The following is a 23639-nucleotide window of genomic DNA, read 5'->3' as shown; positions in this document are numbered from 1 at the left end:
CTACAGGGCATCCAGGCACTTTCACGATCAGTTGCCACCTTTCCTCTCTCACCTTCCACCAGTCCTATATCCACATCCTATCTTCCAGTTCTGCTGAACTATGCTCCAAGTAGAGGACCACGCCTCTCCAGCTTTACACATTTTATTCTCTCCATCTGGACAAAACTAGACTGTTGACTCCCCTGCACATTGATATTCTTAAATATTTCTCAATTTAGACTGTTGACTCCCCTGCACATTGATATTCTTAAATTTATTTGGCATTAGTGGAGAGAAAGTATTTCATTATTTGTAAAATTAAATACATTCCTCTTTAGGTCATTAAAACAAAATGTCACTCATAACTACATCAGTAATCAAGGAGAGTCTATTCAATATTTCATAGGGAAGGTAGAGGAGGATATTGATATTGCATAGAACATAGCATGACATAGGACATAGCTCCGTTTTACATGTCTGTCCTCATGGGCATCTTTTCTTGGTGGTAGTGATACTGGATGTTCTCTCAACTATTCCCTTTGACCACAGTTCCAGTGCACCAGTGGTCCTGGTCCTATAAGCCCTCTTTCCATGAAAAAAAAAATATATATATGTATATATATATATATATATATATATATGTACTCACAATTTGGACTCCCATTTTCTAGTAGGAAGAAAAAATTTTGCTCTAAATTAGAACGTTGTTTAGCCTTTCTACTGTTTCAGTTCTTTGTTTAATAAGAACTTCCATCCTAAAAATACTGAATTCAAGGATTAGCATTTCATACCTAACTTATAGTTCTTCTTTCATTTTGAAGGAAGTGCATTGCAGAATCTTGATTCTGGAACAGATTTGTCCTTCCCATGGATTCTGAATGTACTTAATTTAAAAGCCTTTGATTTTTACAAAGTGATTGAAAGCTTTATCAAAGCAGAAGCCAACTTGACAAGAGAAATGATAAAACATTTAGAACGATGTGAACATCGAATCATGGAATCCCTTGCATGGCTCTCTGTAAGTAACTAGCTAAAATAATTAAAGATATTTATATGCATATGACTAATAAAGTATCTGTTAGTGAGAGATGGTTGTTAAAATCCACCTGAAGAGCAGATATGCAATATATGATTTCAGTGTATAGTCCAAGAATCGAATGGAATATGGAATGGCATTTTATTTGAGCTCCCAACATTTCTGATATGGTGATTTTTTTTAGGAATAGCTTTTCTTAAAGTATGGCACTTAAATCAGAATTATTTAAATTATTTGGGTAATTTATTTAAAATACAGGTATCATCTTTAAAAATGTAAATGTCTTCTTTTAAATTTCAAGTAATGGTAAAAATTTTTAGGTTAAGCTATTTTAGATTATTAAAGCTTATTTTTTTACTTATTCAATTTTGTAATTGTTGTTTTACCATTGTTGTAGTCTAAAATTTAAACTTATATTCAATTGTAAGTATTTAAGCCTTAAGATTATATTCTCTAGTTATTCTTTTAATGGCATATAAGAAGCTATTGATAAGACTTTTGTTTTAATAAAGGTGGCATTTTCTATATAGCAATAGTAAAATATTATTTATTTGAAGTTCTTCTATCATGCTGTTCAGGTCTGCATGGTTAAGTAATATTTTGTGAATCATCAGATTTGTAGATTAATGAAAAGTTGCTTTAAATCTATATCTTTTGATTTATACCAGTATGTAGAAATGCTAAAAAAAAAAAAAAAAGAGAAGATTTTAATTGCATTAAAATCCAATCTGCATATATAACTTTAGTTCTAATTTTTTGTTGCTTTGAAACCTTAGTGGCTAAGAGAGAGCATACTTTTTAGTACTTTCTTGTACTGCCATGTAGTACAGACAGAGTGGATGGAGAAGAGAAGTAGGTGAAATTGAGTAGGTATGCCTTACATTGCTCTTATTGCAGTTGGTAACTCCTTTTACAAGGAGCTATTGCTTAATAGGAAAAGAAGTGACTAGGAGAAAACTCTCAGAATCTGGTATTAAATGAAAATAGTAAAAATAACCCTATGAAGAGTTAGAGGGTATTTGTCAGAGCCTGATATGCCTTTTTCCCAAAAAAAATTGAAGTCAGGATACTACTGTATCATCTGAAAGTGACTGTTGATATTCCTTTTAGAGAATTAATTTTATTTCCATCAGCTTTGAACTCTAGCAGTTTGATTCATGTACTTTTTTTTTTACATCTTTCATGTCTCCCTTTAACATGTTTGAACTTTCCTTTGCCTTCTTGAACATGTGAAATATAATTATACAACTATTTTAATGTCCCTATGTAGTAAATTCTAACATCTATGTTTGTTCTAAGTCTGTTTCTATTGATTGATATTTCTTCTTTTTAAAGGTCATATTTTTCTCCTTTTTTGCCTGCTTGGTAATATTTTTTTGGATGCGAAACATTGTGAATTTTACCTTATTGGGCCCTGCATATTTTGATATTCTTTTCACTATTCTTGAACTGTGTTTGGGAATGCAGTTAGGTCACTTGGCCCATGCTTTGAGTAGCAAGATTCTAGATGATCTTTCATTCTTATAAGGCTGTTAAATGAAATACTGGATTGATTCTTTACATGTGAGGAAAGAGAAGCATACAGTATATGTGTCCTACCTAGAAGCTTATTAGCAGTGGTTGGAGGGGAAACCTAACATTTATTGCCCAGCTGCAGTGTGCTGTACACCAATAGGCTTTATCTAATTTTCATAATAATCCTGTGAAATTTATGATGCTATTTTCATTTTACAAATGTAGAAACAGGCTCAGGAAGATTAGGTAATTTGTCTAAGGCCACCCACTTGGCATTTGAACCCAGATTGGTTTGATTTGAATTCCATGTTTTCCCATGTTTCTCCTTTCAGTGTATCACATTATTTCAGTTAAGTCACTCACATAATTTTTATTAACACTATATTGTGTAGTCAGGCATATGATACAATGAAAAAGGCAGCAACATCACTAATTTAATTCATTATAGTTAATTTCATTCTAAATGGAAAAAATGTGAATATTTACCATCTTAAGTAACAAGATGACTATCTTTCCTAGGAGCTAATTAGTAAAAGAGAAAAGAGAAACTAATGTCTGTTGACTAATTCCTTTGTGCAGTGCACTGTAAATATTGGTCTAGTTTATTCTCATGAAGAAAAGATCAAAGACTTTCCAAAAAAGAACAAACCATTTATTAAGAGGAGTGCTTGTGTGTATATATGCTTCATTCATTCTTAGAAATTAGATTTGAACAACTCTTAGAAATGATATTTGACTATGATAAGTGTTTTCAGAATCCATAATAGTTTAGGGTTGATGAAATTAGGTATTTGTATTAAACCTTCAAGGAGACCAAAGGGAGGGATAAGAATAAAGTAAAATGGAAAGCTACCTCTGTTTTCATAGACTACAATGTTAGAACTATTTTTTCTGTTTTTGGTAAAACATCCCAGGTATACTTAAAGACGTCATTATCTTTCTGTAAAAAATGAAAAATAGTAAAGAGGGAGAAGGGAAGTTAAAGGAAGGCAGTATCTCACAAAAATTTTGATAGTGACCCTAATTTTCTACCAGTGAACTAAACTAAGAGGATGTGAACACTAAAAAATATAGATATGCAGAAAAGTACAAACAAAATAAAAAGGATAGTAACTTAGCTCATATGAATAATTGTCTATTTAAATGTGAATGGATAATTGCTTAAAAGTGATATAAGAATACCAGCTCAATTCAATAAAATAAATTTCTTCTTTGTAATTGTTAAGAATCAATAAGGCATTGAATAGATTTTATGTGTTTCCTTGTGTGTTAAAAAACAACAGACAGAGAACTCAAACAAACTGAGATAACTGTCATAAATTAATGGAAACCTTCTCCTGTATTAAAAATCCAAGTCAGCCCTAGTTCTTGATCCAAATTTGTTTTGGGTTTTAAACAGAAAAACTTTAACATGTCTAAACTTTCGCTCATAAGACTTTTAGTGGTAGCGCCCTTTATCCCTCAATGTGTTCTTTTCTCTGCATTTTTCACCCTGTGTAATCTTTAGAGCACGCTGATGCATGGTACACGGGAGAAATTGCTAGAGTTCTCGTGGAGGGAAAGTCTTCGTGCCTCACCCGTTCATGCCCCCATGCCACCAGCACCGGCCGTCTTATATGTACTTGACTCATTTTCTTTGTTCGTAAATTGGCACAAGGGACTAAAGACATTCAAGAACAACAAAAACAAAAACCAGGAATGTCCTTTAGGGCGTTTGTAGAAACCTGGTTTAGAAAACAATACTTTTAAAAAGCTTATCACTGGTTTACTTCTTTGAAACCTTTATGAATCATCATACCAGACAGATATCAAAATGATTGTTGTGTGTATGACATTTTGGTATAGAAATAATAATAGGTAATAGTTTTTTGTATGTGCTCTTCCATACACTGCTGAAAGTGCTTAAATGTGTTAACTTGTTTAATTCTTATGACTCTATTAAATAGACACTATCATTTTTACCATTTTATAGAGGAAGAAACTGAGGCACAGCAACATTGAGTTTCTCTTGGCCACAAAACTAAGTAGCAGAGCCAGAATTTTAACTTTGTCTGGCTCCAGAGACAGCCCTCAAACCCTATGCTGTGTCGTAGTGTGTTAGTTTCTTATGTAACATACGCATTGTCATGATTAGTCTCTTTACTTATGTTGTATCTGTTATTTTATCTTTTCCTTTGTGAGTCTTTCTATGCTGTAGTAGAAGAAGCCAGAGCTTTGGAGCCACCAGAACTCATTTACTCTTCACAGAAACCCTGAAAGATAAACATTGCTATCCCTGTTTTACAGATAAGGAATCCTGAGGTTCAGAGATGTCATGTAACTTGCTTTTGTATGATTCTGAGTAAGTTATATATATATATATCAGTTTTCTTTATCTGTAAAATAGAAATAATAATATTTACCTTTCAATTATTATGAGCAATAAATGGGCAAATGTCACAGTTAATTGTTAATTTCCTTCCTTTCATCGCCTTTCTTGTACTATATACAATAATTGCTTAAGAACAGAAAACTGAGAATACAGTTAAACAGTATTAGTCCTCTTTATCCTGGATTACTATAAGTATGTATACCTTTTCTCCCTTCGCACCCCACTTCTTCCCTCCCCTCTCCTTTTCAAAATGGAAAAAAGCTCAAGGCAAGAAAGGCCTCACTAAACTCCACCATTGTTATGTGCATGGTGTTCACTGTTACACTGCATTTGGAATTTGTTATATTGCTTTAGTGATGAATCATGTCATTAATCACCCCAGGGGAAACATTAGTTCATTATTCAAGTACAAACAAGAAGGAAGATAGCAGTTGTAGAAGAATAGCTGGGAAATATCCTTCTGCACTTATATCCTGTGGGAATGGAAGCCCCTATGTTCTCGTTGAGAGGGTTTTGTACAAGGTTATGATGATTATTTAAACATAATCTTAGAATTTTAAATTTCTGTATCTGTATTTATATAGCAACTGTAATAGGAAGAAAGGGCTCTAGAATTCTGGGTTTGCAAGAAACAAGACAGAAGTATATTATGAGATATCTCATTAATTAATGTGTGTTCTAAATTTGTCTGGCAAAAGAGAGGGTAGTATTAATTAACCAGTTTAATAAAATTTTGAAACCACTCTAAGGCAGTTGTTTTTAAATCTTCCAAATACATTCACCCTTAAAATGTAAAATAGAAACAATTTTTTGGCGTTTAATTTTTTCAGATATTTATGGCATGTTCTAAAACTGTGAATGTGTCACCTCTCAGTCTGTTCAACAGGTATGTTTGTGGTCCTCATGTGTAGGACTTTATTAATTTACTTATTTATTGGCTTTTAGAATTTTCCACTTTTGCCAGAAATATATGAAAGTATTTTTGGTGTCTTCCTATAAGTGCTAGATTTAGAACATGATAAGGAAATATAGAATAGTAAACAGCTGAGTTGGGTTTTTTCCCCCTCTCCCTTAAAAAAAAACTGTTTTTATTATTCTTGCTAAGTTTTAGTGTTTCTTGCATCCATTAAAGTATGACAGAGAGTTTCTCTTTGGGATTTTGATTATACCCTTAAGAATTCTTCAAAGCCTAGCCTGAATCTATCTTGCTATCTTTTAAGTTCAGTTCTTTTTTTGAGTTATAATATGTAGTCATTTTTGTCATTATACTTACCCTTTCCATATTTTAAGAGAATTTAATTGTCTGAAAGTCTTTCCTTTAAATATTAAATAATGCTAGTTTTTGTAACTTAAGTTTTGTCTTTATAGAAGGGAGCATTAGTTAAGTCATTCAGTGTTTTTTTCTCTTTTAAATATTAAAATGAGAAAGGTGGAGAAATGAAGTGACTTGATAAATATTTGAATCATAAACAAAAATGACCCATAGGGTTCCCCAGTCCAACAATTGGGCTCTCTAATTGTTATTTAAAATATAAACTTTTGCATTATCTTTCTAATAGTAATATTGGGCACTTTTAATACTACATACTTTTATAACAGGATCTAATGTAGGTGGCCATATTTAAACAGGGTCTTCTCAAAATAAGCTTTTTCACAGTTCAGTTCCAAATGAAGAATAAATGTCATGGTGGATGGTTAAAAGAGTGACAATTGCTATGATAATGCAAAAATGATATCCCTGACCTTGATAATTATTTCCTGACAACAGCTTCATAATCTTTTATGACTGTTTATACATGTCCCTTGCTGGTTTCTAATATATCGCCATGTTTTTTTCCTACTCTTACATAACTAAGGTTATACTGAATTACATGTGTTTGTCTTTTTCATCAGAAGTCTTATGAAACCACAACATAAAGTGACAGTTTTGACACCAGTTGTTTTGGCCATCAGCAGAAATTACACATATGACATATAAGCCAATGGTGAATTTTTTAATGCTTTGTCTTAAGTAATATTAGTTTTTAATTAAACAAATTGCTTCTTCTATTCATCAAGTAATATATCCTAAAGCACTTTTTCCTGAAAAGTCCGAACTTTAGTTCAGTGCAACTATTTTATACCATGTAATATAATTAAGTGATGCATAGTTTTTTATATACTTTTAAAATATGAGCTAACAGTCAATAATTGGTAGAATGAGTTGGAAAATGAATCATTTTTAGAGAATATTAGATTGAAGTCTATATTGTTCATATAAGAATTTGCTTTGCTTTTTTTTCATGAAAAAGCCCTTTGTTTACTGTTTTTTTAGCAGCAGTAAAATGATACAATTAGTTTAATTTTTTCTTGCGTGTCTTTGACTACATAATTGCCTTAAAAAATGAGATGATTTCTGTATCAAAATAGCAGCTCAACTACATGTCTTTTCTTCCTTTCTTCCTCCTAATCCTACAGAAGTGACAAGGGTAAAAATTACACATGGACGTGAAACCACTGCAGTACTGAGACTGAAGTGGAGGAACTGTGAAGTGCAGAGGTTGATTCATTTTGGAAGATAAAAAGTAAATGAGGAGTGCGTTGATGAATATAAAAAATAGAAAAGACTATAGCTCTGAATGGACATAGGAAAGGGCTCTAGTAGAAGTGAGTCTTAGAGAGCTTTCAAGCTCCAAATAAGCAGGTACAGGTAGGAGGGGGCAATAAGCAGTTTTCTGCAGAACTCTCTGGCAGTGGTTTTCAAACTTTAGCATTCATCATAGTCAGCTGGAGGGTTGTTAAAACACAGATTACATATTGCTAGACCCTATCCTAAAGTTTTCGGGGGTGGGATACAAGAATTTGCATTTCTGGCAAGTTTCTCAGCAATGCTGAAGCTGCTGGTCTGGAAAGTATATTTTGAGAACTACTCGTCCACAAGACACCTGGACAAGTTCCCCACTTAAGGCCATAAGATCAGGAAAATATACCTCCTTCTGTACACAGATGAATTAGAAAAAGATGCCCCTCTGGACAGCATCTCAAGGCTGGGTCTGTAGAATCTTGGTCTGAAGTGCCATGCTTTTATGCAGTGCACAAACTATGCAAATACGGTCTGGCCCTATCTCAACTTATGTGTACACACACCTAGATCAGGGTTTCCTGATGATGGCTCAGAGAGAAGCAGACCAGAAATTGAGATCAACCCAGAACTTTTGTAATAAGTGAAGGAAAAAAGAAAAAAAGAAGTAATTCTGTCCTGAAGGAAATACAAGAAAGTATTGTGCTGTTAGGGTAAATTTCTCCTTATTTTGGTATTTTGGGGTACTTCAATTTAAAATCTACTTATCCACCTTCAAAAGAAAGACCAGAGACGATGAAGAGGAGAAAATAATACCAAAAAGTAGCAGAGTAAAAATTTCCAAAGCTAATGAATTCAGAAAAAAAGGAATGCCAAGGGCCAGCCTCTCCAGAATATCTAGTTCCATCCCCTATCCCTTATTATCAACAGCCCCTTCCAACATGAGAAAGTTAGAATGGCCATAACCCAAGTACCCCTAAAGAGTGGGAGAAAGATCAAAGGTGATGGTGGAGTTTTACAGAGGAGGTAGGGTTTAAGATGCAAATATTATTGCTGAATCATTATCTTGATATTTCTTTTAATCTCTAGTATCTTAGAGTACCTAGAAGCAAAAACATTAAGTTGTAGAATTGTAACCCATACTAAACTCTGAAATCTGTTCTGCAGCTAATTGTTGTGCTGTGCTTTGAAATTTATTGCTTTCTTGTATATATGTTTTTTTACCAAAGAAAGAAAAAAAGTCGATTGTGATGAAAATGCAAGCTGTATGAAAAAAATAATTACAAAAAAAAAAGTTAAAAAGAAGCAGGTAAATTTTACTCCAAAAAAAGAGAATATGGTGGATGAAAAGGGAGATCAGACTGGGTTTTTAAATTTATTGTAAACGCCCACAGGCTAGTAATTAACAATGATGCTACTTATAATAGCCAATTCTTTAGAACATTTAAAATGTACCAGGCATGGTGCTAAGTACATTGTGTAGATTATCTAAAACATCAGAGAGCTGTATGATGTAGATATATTGACCCCATTTTTACAGATCAGGAAAATGATGCTTAGAAAGATTAAGTCACTGGAAAGGTCAGACCTCTTGAAATGGCAGAGTTGAAATACAGACTTCACCATTACATTATGACTGTATTGATATGTGGTTTTAGAGCAGAGAAGATAAGAAGATATACATTATTTTTCACCAAAGATTTGCTTTTGATACCTTGATGCTCATTTTTTGTAAGAAATAAAGTATTAAGAAAGAAACTTAAAAAAAAAAAATAGAGTGCCAAGGAGGATGATGAATGAATTGGATGCATCTTGGTGAAAATTCAGAATTCCAAAATTAATGAGAAAATTATAAAAATTCCAGAGGGTAAAAAGTTAAGTACTTAAACAGGAATAAGATCCAGGTCAGCATCATAGTTTTCATCAAGAATACTGAACGTTTGATAACCTAGAATTCTTTCTTTATCTGATCTACACTTAACAAAGTAAGGGCACAAATAAAGAATTTTCAGACATGTCAAGACTACCATCTTTGAAGTAAAATTACTAGAAAATATGCTTTAACAAAATGAAAAAGAAATCCAAGAAAGGAGAGAATGTGGCATCTAAGAAAGAATAAAACTGTCACAGCAATGGAGAAAGGAAGCAAATAAAAGAAAAAATTCTGTGATGGAGTATATCTAGTAAATAATTGTTCCAAATGAGAAATTGAGGGTTCTGTGAAAAATGTCTTCAAGACAATGTGGTTTCTTTTAACAACTATACGACCTCGTGTAAAAGGTAGAGTTCAACAGGCACAGTGTAAGGTTATGTCAAGTAATAGGAGTTACGGTGATGACTGCAAGAAAAAAAAAAACCTCCCCATCAAAAGCAAAACTATCAAACAAACAATTCAAAGAAGTTACTTCTAATGAGTGGATTTGGGTGGAAATTGGATGGTGACTTTTACGTTATATTTTATACCCTTGAATTTGGTGATTTTTTCTATTAACCATGCACATGATAACTTCATAATCCAAAAGAAAACATACAACTATGCTTTATACTTTCACATTCACATTAGTTTATGTTTGTTTCTAAATGTGAAGCATTATATATGTGACTTATAATTTTACCAACATTAGAGAAAACTTTTATAGAAACATTTAGTGAAATTTTACATTGATTAAATATCCATTCTTCTACTTAAATAAAAAAAATTTAAGCAACCTAAATATGCAGAAAATGTGTGCAGTTATCATAAATATATTTTTAGAAAATAAGCAGACCTTTCTTTGCCGCTCATAATCCCCCTCCCTCTTTATCTGCAGACATCTGCAGGGAGGAGTTTCTTGGCTAAAGACTTCATCTTTCACAAAATTTCAGTTGATTTCTTTTTTTTGGGATAGTATTGACAAAAAAAATTTGCCTTTTTTCCCTTGGGCTTTTGAAGAATTATATAAACTATAAGTTTAGTGAAACAAAGGCAATCTTTATTTTCTTTATGTTTTTTCGTATAGTTATAGTAAATTTATTAGAACTACATTGATAAATACCTGGATCAGGTGCTATGCAAGTAAACAAGTAATGGCTACTTAAAATTAATGTTCACTTTGGTAGGCAGATATCTAAATTGCATTTAACTCTAGCTCTCTTCTTCCAGTCTCTACTTCCTCTGTTTCAATCCTATGTTAGGCTCTAAGAGAATTCAGAGAAGCATAAAACAAATTCCTTTCTTCAAGGAGTGTGATGTATCTGGTTAGGATGGATAAGACATGACCCATGTAAAAAGGTAACTAACAAAGACAGTAAGTAAATACCAAATAAGTGATACAGAGAGTAAGCATTATCTAAGAAGATTTTGGTTTAGACTAGGATTGAACTCAGCCTTGTAGGAAGAGAAAGATTTTAGTAGGGAAGAGGGACAGTGAGCTTTACAGACTGGGGATAATGTGTGCTGTGTGTAAATGTCTAGAGTTGAAAAAGTTAGAGTTTTGAAACAGGACAAGTCATAGACCAACCTGGGAAAGAGGAGTCTTGTTTGGAAGACAGAGAAAAAGGCAAAATACTGAGTAGGTGAGAGCCATATTGTGAGAACTTTCCAAACTTTGAAACTGGACTTTTCACTTCAGGCAGGAAGGAATCAGACACGTTTTAAGATTTGCTATTAAGTGACACGGGTAAAGTGGTGATTTAATAGGGTAATCTGTTCTGAATGGATTGAAGAGGGAAAGGTAGGAAGCAGACTGAGTGAGGGAGAAATTGTGGTGGTCCAAGTGTGATGGGGTAGCAGTGGTCATGACAGTGATTATTAAAACGAAGGAGTAGATGTAAGTCATAACAGACGAATAAGAAGCATAGTCTTTGAGGCATGGAATGCACCTTTCACAACATCTAGTCCAAAATCCTTGAGGGAGAAGAAAGAGATCAACATAGAAAGGTGGAATGATTTAACTAAATTACTCTAACTTGTAACTCTGTTTTGATAGAACATTAAGGTTCATTCATTCCACACATAATTATCGAGACCAGGCATTAATATAGATGCAGTTTTAGTTTTCCTTTTGCCCTTTCCCATTTTTGTGGACTGTTTTTGTTGTTTTTTTTTTTCAAAACAGTTTCATTCACACACCATACAATCCGTCCAAAGCATACAAGCAGTGGCACTTAGTATAATCAAGCGCTGTGCTTTCATTGCCACAATCAATTTTCTATCAGTTTCATAGCTCCAAAAACAAAAACTCCATGCTCCTTTTAACTCCCCCCCCCCCATGATTTGCTTTGGTGTGATATCTTTGTTACAATTGATAAAACATAAAGATATTGCTGTTAACTATAGTTCATAGCTTGCATTAGGTGCATTTTTTCCCATATACCACTCTAATATTAACACCTTGTAGTTGTGACATACACTGGTTCTAATTTATAGAAGAACATTCTTATATTTCTAGTATTAACCACCTTCATCATCCATAAAAGGGTTCAGTATGTTATACAGTCCCTTGTTTCATCCTCTAGCTTCCTTCTAATGTTATACACGATCCTAAACCTCTCCTTTCAACCACAATCACACTCCCGATTCAGTGCTGTTATTTACACACATGAGAATGTGCTGTCATCACCTCTCTCCGTTTCCAAATATTTACAGTCAACCTTATTAAGAAATTCTGCATAAATTAGGCATCAGTTCCCCATTCTATGTTCTCTTTCTATCTCTGGTAACCTGCATTCTAGATACTAACTCCATGAGTTTGCTTATTATAGTTAGTTCATTTTAGTGAATCCATACCATATTTGTTCTTTTCTGTCTGGCTTGTTTCACTCAACATAATGTCCTCAAAGTTCATCCATGCTGTTGCATGCATCAAGACTTCATTCCTTCTTCCTGTGGAACAATATTACATCATATATATATACCATGTTTTGTTTATCCATTCATTGGCTCATGGACACTTGTGTTGTTTCTATCTTACAGCAATTATGAATACTGCTGCTTTGAATATTGGAGTGCAAGTGTCTGTTTGTGTCCCTGCTTTCAGTTCTTTGGAATATATACCTAGTAGTGGGATTGCTGAATCATATGGCAGTTCTATACGTAACTTCTTGAGGAACTGCCAGATTGTCTTTCACTGTGACTGTACTATTCTAAATTCCCACCAACAGTGGATGAGTGTTTCTATTTCTCCACATCCTCTCCAGTACTTACAGTTTCCTGTTTGTTTATAGTGGCCTTCTTGTAGGTATGAAATGATATCTCATTGTGGTTTTGATTTGCATTTCTCTAATAGATAGTGAAGTTGATCATCTTTTTATGTGCTTTTTAGCCATTTGTATATACTCTTTGGAAGAATGTGTATTCATGTCTGGCAAAGGGTTGTTTGTCTTTTTATTGTTGAGTTGTAGGATTTCTTTATATATTCGGGATATTAAACCCTAATCTGTTATATGGTTTCCAAATATTTTCTCCTATTGAGTAGGCTGCTTTTTCACCTCTTGACTAAAAATGCAAAAATATTCCATTTTGAAGAGCTCCCATTTCGCATTTTTTCTTTTGTTGCTGTGTTTTGTTATAAGGTCTACCTACCTTAAGAACTAGAAGATGCTTCCCTGCTTTTTCTTCTAGGACTTTATGGTCCTTGCTCTTATATTGAGGTCTTTCTATTTGTTAGCTAATTTTTGTACAGGGTGTGAGGTCAGAGTCCTCTTTCATTTTTTTGATTAAGAATATTTAGTTCTCTCAGCACCATTTATTGAGTGGAATTGGGAGCCTTGTCAAAAATCAATTGATCAAAGATATGAGGCTCTGTTTCTGAGCTCTCAATTCAGTCCTATTGATCAGTATATCATGATCTATCTTTATGGCCGTACGTACTGTGTGACCACTGTAGCTTTGTAATATGCTTTAAATTCAGAAAGTGTGAGTCCTCCAATTTTGTATTTCTTTTTAAAGATATTTTTGGCTATTCCAGACCCCCCATCCTTCCTTATAAATTTGATAATTGGCTCTTCCATTTTCTGCAAAGTAGGCTGTTGGAATTTTGATTGGGATTGCATTGAATCTATAAGCCAATTTGGGCTGAATTGACATCTTATCAATATTTAGCCTTCCAATCCATGAACGCAGAATGCCCTTCCATTTATTTAGTTCTTTGATTTCTTTTAGCAATGTTTTGTATTCCCTGAATATAGGTCCTTTGTATCTTTGCCAACCACTTATTTTTGTAAATGACAATTTATTGAAACAGAGCCATGCTTATTTATGTAATACCTGTGGCATTTTTTGTGCAGATTCTAATGGTTGCAAGAGGCTCATATGGTCCACGGGCCTAAATTATTTACTATCTTGCCCTTGAAGAAAAAGTTTACTGATTTCTGATGTAGAAAATGCTTCCAAAAATAAAAAATATTCAAAAAGGGATATTCAGACCAGTGTCACACCCTTTGATATCCCTCCTACCCCATTCCCTGCTGCTCCTCCTTGTTTTATGGTTTGCCCTTCCCATGTCTCTTTTTGTAAAAATAAGTATGTATGTGTATGTTTTTTTCTTTTTCTTACACAGAAGATCCATAGTATATGTTTACTGTTAATACTTTGCTTTTTTCATTTACTATCTCCTATAACTCACTCCATATCACTTCATAAAGCTCTTCCTTGTTCTTTATTATAGTTACATAGTACTACATTGTGTATATGGATTACAGCTTATTCAACTAATTTCTTCTGCTTCGTCATCTAGCTAGTTTCCAATATTTCGCAATTTCAAATAATGCTGAAATGAATAACCGTGTACACAGTATTTTTTTATTACTGAAAGTGGATCTTTAGGGTAAACCCCTGGGACGTGGGAATGCTGGGTGAAAAGGTAAGTGTGTTTGTATGTGTGTGTTCGATATCATTAGATGCTCATCTGTAAGGGTTTGTACCATTTTGCACTCCCACCAGCAATGTCTGAGGATACCAGTTTCTCCAAAATGGCTGCTAACTTAATTTTGCCAAGTAACAACATTAAAATATTTCTTCAGTCTATCATCACCATCTGTTTTGATTTGGCAAAGCTGCCAAAATGCAATATACCTGAATAGATTGGCTTTTGTTATGGGGATTTATTAGCCCACAAGTTTACAATTCCTTATTGTGAAAATGTCCACAGTAAGGAATCAACAGGATGATACCTTCTCTGAAGACAAGCTTGAGCTTCTCTATCAGATAGCAAGGCACATAATGATGTCTGCTGGTCCTCTCTCTCAGGTTTTGTTGCTTCTACTTCTGGCTTCTCCATCTGTGACTTTTTCTCTAAACTTCTCTGGGGCTTTTTCTATGAGCTTCTCTTAATTTCAATTCTGTTTTCTGTTTGTGCTTTATCCTCTTAAAAAGGACTTCAGTAAAAAGGATTAAGACCCACCTTGAAAGAAGTAGCTCACATCTCAATTGAAATAACTTGATCAAAAGATCCCACCTAAATAGGTCTACATCCACAAGAATGGATTAAAAGAACGTGACCTTTTCTGGGGTACATACAGCCTCCAAACTTCCACACTCATAATTTTAAAAATGAAGACCATTTTAATAAGGTAGAAAAGACAATGAGAATAAAAGACAAGGACAACCTTTTATATTTAAGTTGAGTAAATGTAGCTCTTATTGTGCTTATTTTTCTCTTTTTGCTGAGGACAAATTCATCTCCACTCTGTACTTAGAAGTTGCTTTTTTAAATGTATATCTTATTTGATATACTTCATTTGATATACTTCTGATCATGTATATCTTATTTGAAATACTTCAGGACTTTCCAAATTTCTTCAGATTGTAATGTGTCCTTAAGTATATCTAAGATTGCAACCCTATATAAATATATATAGGGTTAAATACTCTGGTCCATTTAAGTATGTTCCGTGTCCTCATTTTTTGTAATTTATGTCTTAGAAGTCATGTTATAAATTGGTAACTCAGTTTCCAGGGCAGCCCAAAAGACCTTTTCAAAAGTACAGTTTACTTTGAGATTTTAGCCACACTTAAGCACTGTTTAGAAAATTGTTTTTATATGAAACTCATTTTTAGTCAACTGAGAGGACCAGAGCATGTCTTCCCTTACTTGTGATCTCTGAAAAGAATGCCATATATATATATATCCAGCCACATTGGGCTTTTTGTTTTTTTTTTAATTTTGGTAACATAAACTCTAAATCTCCAATGTTAATTACTTTCAAGTGTACAATTAAGTAGCATTAATAACATTTACAATGTTGTGCTACCATCACCACCATCTATTACCAAAACTTTTTCATCACCCGGGTTTTGTTTTCATGTGCTTTTGCCCCCTACACCCCCATGCCACCAGTAAAGAAATAGACTTGTCCCAAAAACTGAGTTCTTATTCTGGCTGTACCTTACTTGACATTGTGCAAGTTATTTAGACTTTTAGTTCCTCAGTTGACTTAATCAAGTGTAGGGTGGTTGTACCAGATGACCTCCAGTCCCTTTCAGTTCTAAATTTTACATTGACCAGGAACCATTTTGATAGGAAAATATCTGAACTCAGCACATTCATTAAATGGCTCTTGTTTAATTTGCCAAGGCTGCTGTAATAAAGTACCACAGACGAATTGGCTTAAACAACAAGAATTTATTGTCTCAGAGTTTTGGAGGCTAAAATTCCAAAATCAAGGTGTTGGTAGAGCCATGCTTTTTTCTGAATGCTCTAGCATTCTGGTAGTGGCTTCTGGCAATCCATAATTCATTCTCTGCTTCTGTTATGGCCATCTCTCTTGCTGTCTGTCACCCACTCTTGTGTCTAAATCTCTTCTGCTTTTGAGGACTGCCATCATATTAGATTAAGACCCACTGTCATCCAGTTTGAACTCACCGTAACTAATAACATCTTCAAAATGGGTTCACATCCACAGGACTGGGCATTAGGACCTGAACATGTCTTTGGGGGGGACATGATCTATATCTATAGCTGTTAACTGTAATGCAGCTGTAAGTACGCAACAAATATTTGTTTCTTATTCTTAACTTTTAATTAAGTTTTAGTGATTTTCAGAATCATTTAATGTTTAAATCTATATGAAGTACAGCAAGCTTTGATTGAGTTTGAAAACTGATAATTACATTCATGAAATATCCCTAATTCTGGTACATTGCTTTTAACCAGTGCTCAAGATAATTTTGTGCCCTTTTAAAAGATTAATGAAATAATTCTTTTTGAAGGAATGGGGGAAGGGAAGGACTTCATAGAAAAAGAAACTTGCCTGGAATTTCCTATTTTGTTATTCTGGTCTCAGTTGCTATATAATTGAGATTGGGGGTAACAGGCATAAGGTAAAAAAAAAGATGAAGAAAGTGAGAAAACAGAAATTTGAGAATTAGTGATTTTAGGAGTATGTATTTGTTGATCTCTGGAAAATGTTGCTAATTAAGTGATAATGTTAATCATTAAATACGCTGGTCCATTTAAGTATGTTCCGTGTCCTCATTTTTTGTAATTTATGTCTTAGAAGTCATGTTATAAATTGGTAACTCAGTTTCTAGGGCAGCCCAAAAGACCTTTTCAAAAGTACAGTTTACTTTGAGATTTTAGCCACACTTAAGCACTGTGTAGAAAATTGTTTTTATATGAAACTCATTTTTAGTCAAATGAGAGGACCAGAGCATGTCTTCCCTTACTTGTGATCTCTGAAAAGAATGCCATACAGTTGCTAGAAAATAGTTTGGGTGTTGGGAGATAGTCAAGATTCTTCTAAACAAGGTATTGTAACAATATATTTACCAAAAAAAAAAAAAAAAAAAAAAAGTGCCTGGTTCATCAGGAGTCCAAATTGCAGAACCAAAAAGTAGTTACTTAAGGCTCTTGCTAGCCACATGCCATTTATAAATCAACTGTTTCTCAGTTGGGGCTATACAGTTTTCTGATGTTATATTTTCTATTTTCTGTTCTTTACTTGAGTGGCTAATTTCTTTAGAAATAAATATATATATTTGGGATTTCAAAATTATTTTCATTATTTTGATTTTATCAAAACAGCTTGATAGGGCCACAGTGGCTCAGCAGACAGGAATGCTTGCCTGCGATGCCAGAGGACCCGGGTTCGTTTCCCAGTGCCTGTCCATGTAAAAAAAAAACTGCTTGATAGAATCACTCTCGTAGAAGAGAAATACCGTTTCTGTCTGGGAATATCCGAGCCCAAAGTGATTGGAAGTATTTATGGAATTAATTCAGCAATTTTATACTAGAGGGTATACTACTGAGCAACAATAAGCACCGGAATTTTACTTATGAAAACCCTAATCACAAAACCCTAAGTAGTCTGCCTGTATTTGAAGTTTATGGATGGATTAACTAAGGCTCAGACAGACTTGCCAAATGTTTTCTGTCTTGTATTATAATCAAATTTTTTTTTTTAGTTAGAAGTGTGGGATATCAAATACATGTCTGGCTGATTCCAAAGCAACTGTCCCATCTCTGCATTATGTTACCTTCAGATACTTTAATTTGATAATTTTATGTTGAATGTACATTAGAATCACCTGGCGAAGTTAGAAAAAAACTTTTGATAAAGTAATGCCTTATGTTTCTTTAATTTCTTATAGCTATATTATGTATAACACATATATTTTCATACTTTTTTTTCAGTAAACTAGTTACTTGGTTGGTATTTTCTCAGAAAAGATAAATTTTAAGTTCAGAATCTATCATTAGTATGAAAGTTGTTTCTCACACCTGAAAATTTTTCTTGTGTTCTTCTGTTCCTTTGAAGGGAGTTAATGTGAGCGAGAAGGTAGTTAAATAATCGACTCTTGTAAAGATGTGAAAGACAATGTGCATCAGACCCTTGCAGATCTCATTATTGGCATTGTCTCCCTGTTACAATAGTCCCTCTCCCGCTATGGCAGCAGTCTCTTTCCCTCAGCCCCATGCAATAATCCTTTCAAATAAATCCTCTGTTTTTCTACACAGAAAAGTAAAAGCAGTGGGAAAGGGTTTTCTGTTTCTTGCATTTTTTTTTTTTTTTCTTTTCAGAGAACTTGGGGGCACAGGCTTGGCAGAGTCATTATTAAAGTAGAAAGAAATTAAATCTCTGGTCTTACAATATAAATGTAGGTTTCCTGAGTAAAGAGGCAAGAGAAAACCCTTGGAATATATAATTTACCTTTAAAATACAGTATTAACAAGTAAAGAAAAATAACTTGAATTTTGTTCTAGTACTTTCTGTCCATGTAGGTAAGATTTTCCCAGGATTTTAAGTTCTAGATGAGAAAACTAATATTAGTTTTCTGTTAAGTATTACTTTGTGAAGGGTTTTGTAAAAACTTTGATTCATTTATCTTCCTATTGATAATGGGCAACAAAAACTTCTCTAGTAAGCACAGTAGTCACAGCTATGTAAGTGCTATTTGATGACTATTTTGCTTTATTTTGAAGTTTTACTTAGAGTAAAAAACTCCTCTTAGAGGAGAGTTCTGATAAATCTCAAAGTAAAAAAGCTTACAAATTACCCATACCTTTTCCAATAAGTTGTTAGTTGCTTTTCAACTCAAAAATAAATATTTAAGAATGCTAAATATATTTTTGTTCTGTGGAGTGTGGTATCAAGTAAAAAAACTTCAGGATCTCCTGAAGAAAACATGTTTACAGAATATGTACTTCTTGCTTAATTCTTTCACTGGTGATTTTTGTTTGTTTTTAAAGGGAATTATTTTGCTTTAGGTTTATCTAAAAGGAACCTAGGGGTCGCCAAAGAAAACCTCCTTACTGGTACTTTTTTGAAAACAAGTTTACTTACCTAGCAAATTACTGTGATTTCTCTAAAATCCTTGCATCCTAAACCCAGACAACAGCAAAAATCAAGTTTGACCATAGTTGTACTCAGGACTTGAAAGACTAAGACAGTGAAAAGTATGGTTAAATACTGAATCTCACAAAGTACTGAAGCATGTAATTACATGTCCCCTTTCTCAAATAGAAAGCGTTCTTTATAAGTTGGTTTTTGGAGAACTCCTTAAACTTTTTTTAAAAAAGGTATGTTGGAAGATAAAATGTTTTAGCCCAGTTGACATTTCATATTTAAATTATAGCTTAAATCCATACCTTTTTTATTGAAATGAAAACGTAGTTGTGCTTAGTTATTTGACCCAATAGTTTTGCCACTTTTTATTTAATGAACTGTGTCCTTACTTCATAATTTATTTTGATAGAGAATAACAATTTGCTTTTGAAGTAACTTATGTATCTTCAACTATTTCAATATTTGGTTTATAGTGCTTAGAAGAAGGGAGGGAATATATATATATATATATATATATATAGTATGTATAATCAGTATATTCAATCATTTTAATAAGTGCCACATACCGTGTTTCACTGTCTCATAAAAAAATCATCCTCTGGTGTTTCCTGTAGTTCCTCTGTCCTAAAATATTTAGAATTCAAGTACTTTATTGTGGCATGGAAGTACCTTTAAAACATACCTCTGGTAATATTTTACTTTTTAAAAAATTTACTTAGCAATATATCATTCAATAGTTTGCTCCCACCTTTTTGTTGTGGCATATATAATTTTGAATTTGGGTGCTGTTATATCTATAAAATGTTAAAAGTATGCTATATAGTTAGGCTGCTTTTAATTGAAGATAAAACCTTTATTATATCAAATAGCCCCAAAGTGTTAGTATAGTCGTCATTCTACAGAAGACTGTTTTCAATTATTGTTCTGGAAATGTTCCAAATACTACTGATTACTTAAAATTACTTATCTTTCTTACTTGTTATTATAGTTTTAAAAACATGGATTAGCAGTTTTAATTCACATTAAAACAGAAATTAGTTATGTGTCAAAAATAATAAATACTTAAATGAAGCTTCTATCTGGCATGAATCATTTAGTATAAAATTACAAAGGAATTCAAAGATAGTACAGAAGATCACATGATTGAAATCATAGTCACCTTTGGACTTTGAACAACTTTTTTAGGGATGTTTTTAATGAGGAGGAAGGTACAAATCAAAATGGCTCAGAAAAATAAGATGGAGTATATATAAGAATGAAATATATTTTAATGCTTAACACATTGAATGCAATTTTTCTTTATGCTAAATATTTTTAAAGTCCATGCGTTTATTTTCTTTCCAAGATGAGAAATAGTTTGTCCAATAAAACATTTTTCACAGTTGAAGAAGCTTGTAGGTTCTGTCCCAGTAAAGTTCCAGTAGTTTTATTTCAGGCAGCTTATATTGTAGATTCATTGTCAAATATCTTAGTTTTTAAGGTCTGTATGTTGTGTTGAATAAAGTTCTCTGTTCCTTGAACTCCAGAGAATCTGGAATCATTTCTCCTAACAGACCAGTTTTTCATTTTTATTGAATTCTGAATTGTGTCCGATGTAAAGTAGTAAATTATAGGGTCAAAACAACAGTTTGAAACAGCAATGCAGAGAGTGATGGGGTACATTGTCCTTACTGCTGCCACTACTGAGCAATTCACAAATGTTTGTGTTCTCATAAGAGAATAGAAAATAAGGTTGATATTATAAGGCACAAAGCAGAAACAGAATATGACCAAATGTACGAAAATCATTTTTAAAATCTTAGTTTTGTTTATTTTGCTTCTACTTAATGTAACAGGTTTATTTAAAATTCTTAGCACCATAGTAGAACAGGTTACGTTTAAAATTAGAGGAATAAAAAATCCCACTATTTCAATGAAAATTACAATTCTTGAGAGATATGTTTTCCATGTGGCTTCTGGAAAATTTTCAAAGCAGGCTTCAGAGGTATTGTTACCTTGAGAGTGAGTAGACTGAAAAAAAACTGCTGGTGCACTGCCTCCCATCACGGTTAGCCACACAACAATGCACACAGTTTTTGCATTTCGCTTGGTTCTTAGAGTCTTTGACTTAAATGGGTAGACGATTGCCAGAAATCGATCTACACTAATACAGGTTAAGAACAGAATGCTTCCATACATGTTGGTATAAAACAACATCACTGAAATTTTACAGAGTAAATCTCCAAATGGCCAATTCCGTGTTGCAAAGTAAAAAATCCTGAAGGGTAAAGTAAAAACAAAAAGCAAGTCTGACATTGCCAAGTTAACCATATAAGTTGTAGTTTCATTTCGCACTTTGAGTGTGCAGATGAAAATGTATATGGCCACACAATTGGATATTAACCCAAGCACAAACACCATACTAAACATGCACCCGTACAAAGTATACTTAAAAGAGTCATTATAGGAGCAGCTGGAGCTGTTAATGCTTACCATTATAAAGGCACCTCCAATTTACAGTGTTGAAGTTCTTTTGTCAACTGCAGTCTCCTTTGGTATTCAGATTGTAACCAGTTATACCCTCCGATATATGTGCAGATTCTTTCGATCTTTGGGTGGTTTTATTAATATTTCCTTTTTCTCCCAAATCTCCAAAAGAAACATGAAATTTGCTGCTGTAAAGTTTCCACTTGATTTTTCACGGGGAAAGTGTAGAAGTCTTTTTGTCAGCTGCAGTCTCTTAATATTCAGATGTAACCCAGTCTGTAACCTCTAGTGTATGTGCAAATTCTTTGAATCTTGGGTGGTTTTATTAATATTTCTTTTTTCTCCAAAATCTCCAAAAGAACTCTGAAATATGCTGCTGTAATGTTTCCACTTGGTTCTTCAACAGGAAAATATTCTCATTTTCTAGACTCCAGAAAAATCTGTGACTCTATGGCTTAGTTCACTGATGAGAAACTTGTTTTCAAAATGCTTTCGAATACAGCCAACCCATAGGCTTATGAACTTTCCTTTTGAGACGGCAGTAGAACTGCTTGTCTTATAAACTTGTATTCCAGTAGTCAGGATGAATGTTGCAGAATTAAAGTTTCTTTAAACTCTGAAATGTTTAAGCTAAAGTTATCAATCTTATTTTGGTTTTCAGTGCAGAGTTCCAGAGACTTGAACATTCCCAATTTGTTTTCATTTACTTCTTCTTCCTTTTAAACGAGGTTTTCCTTTTTGATATTCCTGCAATGGATCCCAGACGGTAGAAGCAGAAATGTCTTTTAAAGGTTCCCAAATAGATTTCTAAGCGTGTTAGCTCTTGCTGAATGGAGGCCTTTTCTTCAGTTGCCAGTTGTATTGTTGATGGGCTTTCTCTGAAGTGAAAAAGAAAGGCTTGCTGGATTTGTAATATGACATCACAGGAAGAAGAGGCTGGGTTTGGACAAAGAATGGTTTCAACCCAGTTTGTTTGCAGTTCCTTTAACCTGATAGTGTCTGCTGGGAATATACTTTAGGAGGCTTGCAAATGGTCACTGACTACTTAGCTGAGTTGTCTGCCCATTAACTCTTTGTGTGTGGAAATGTTTTCTGAGGTGCTGTCAACTTCTCGGAGAGGTTTTTTTCCCTCCTCTAGTAAGTGTGAGGAAAAAAAAGCCAAATAAACCAATGTTAAGCCTATTTCTTTCTTATTCATGTAATACTTCTGTGTTTAGGATATGACATTAGTCATTTTTTAAATAAATAAAATGTATGTGGGTGCTGTTTATAAATTGAAATTGTCATCACTGATATCACAATACAGCATTTAAAAATGCTTAATGATTGAGGAAAAAAAGTTTAACCTTTACATATAAAAACAGTTTGACTGAGGGACCAATTTTAGTTCTGCCACTTTTAGCAACTGATTTGCTTAGTTGTTACTCAAGATTTCATTTAATGCAGTCGGGGTGATTGTGAGTGGCTCTAATCCTAGATCTCTTTAGTTTTGATTAACAGTTTACTAACTTTCCTCATTCCTATGGAATTGAGTTAATCTTTTAAAGCTGTTTCAAATTTTAAGTTACTCCTTTTCACCAAAGAATAAATTCATATTTGTTGGGGGTATTAACCTTATTTTACCCAAAGATTTAAGTACAAAATGAAGTTGCATCTTTTTAAACAAAATGGAATTTCCCCCCCCAAATTGATTTAAATAAATTTTAGAAAATTAAACGTTCTCTTTGGCTAAAATTTAGGTTCATAATTCCAACCCTTCCTCTACCCTCCTTTAATGCACCTTTGATTGTATTCAGATTTTGTCTTCATTTAAAATTTCTATGATTTTTTTTATATATTAATATTTAAAATATACTCATTTTTTTAGAGCCCAAAGAAATCAGAAGAAAGTATTTGTAGGGCAGGGTAGTTAAATTGAGATGTTATTTTCTCAAGGAGGTGACAAT

The 23639-nt window shown here is 33.3% G+C and overlaps 2 protein-coding genes across 11 annotated transcripts in view; one reads left to right on the top strand and one right to left on the bottom strand.

Moving 5' to 3' along the window:
- The window catches only part of RB1 (RB transcriptional corepressor 1), a 217807-nt gene that overhangs the window by 135631 nt on the left and 58537 nt on the right, over positions 1-23639 (top strand). For all 10 annotated transcript variants that reach the window (XM_077158231.1, XM_077158224.1, XM_077158226.1 and 7 more), the window contains one exon: positions 801-997. In XM_077158231.1, the coding sequence (XP_077014346.1) occupies positions 801-997 (197 nt within the window). The remainder of the gene's footprint in view (positions 1-800; positions 998-23639) is intronic.
- On the bottom strand, positions 19953-22623 carry LPAR6 (lysophosphatidic acid receptor 6). Its single transcript, XM_077158237.1, has one exon. The coding sequence runs from the start codon at positions 21700-21702 to the stop codon at positions 20668-20670; it is 1035 nt and encodes a 344-aa protein (XP_077014352.1). The 5' UTR covers positions 21703-22623; the 3' UTR covers positions 19953-20667.

The sequence above is a fragment of the Tamandua tetradactyla genome, chromosome 4, assembly GCF_023851605.1.
Source record: "Tamandua tetradactyla isolate mTamTet1 chromosome 4, mTamTet1.pri, whole genome shotgun sequence".
NCBI lineage: Eukaryota > Metazoa > Chordata > Mammalia > Pilosa > Myrmecophagidae > Tamandua > Tamandua tetradactyla.
This window is presented reverse-complemented; position numbering and strand designations above follow the sequence as displayed.

Excerpts from the sequence above, each read along its gene's own strand:
- LPAR6 (XM_077158237.1), bottom strand. The coding sequence starts at position 21,702 with ATGGTAAGCATTAACAGCTCCAGCTGCTCCTATAATGACTCTTTTAAG.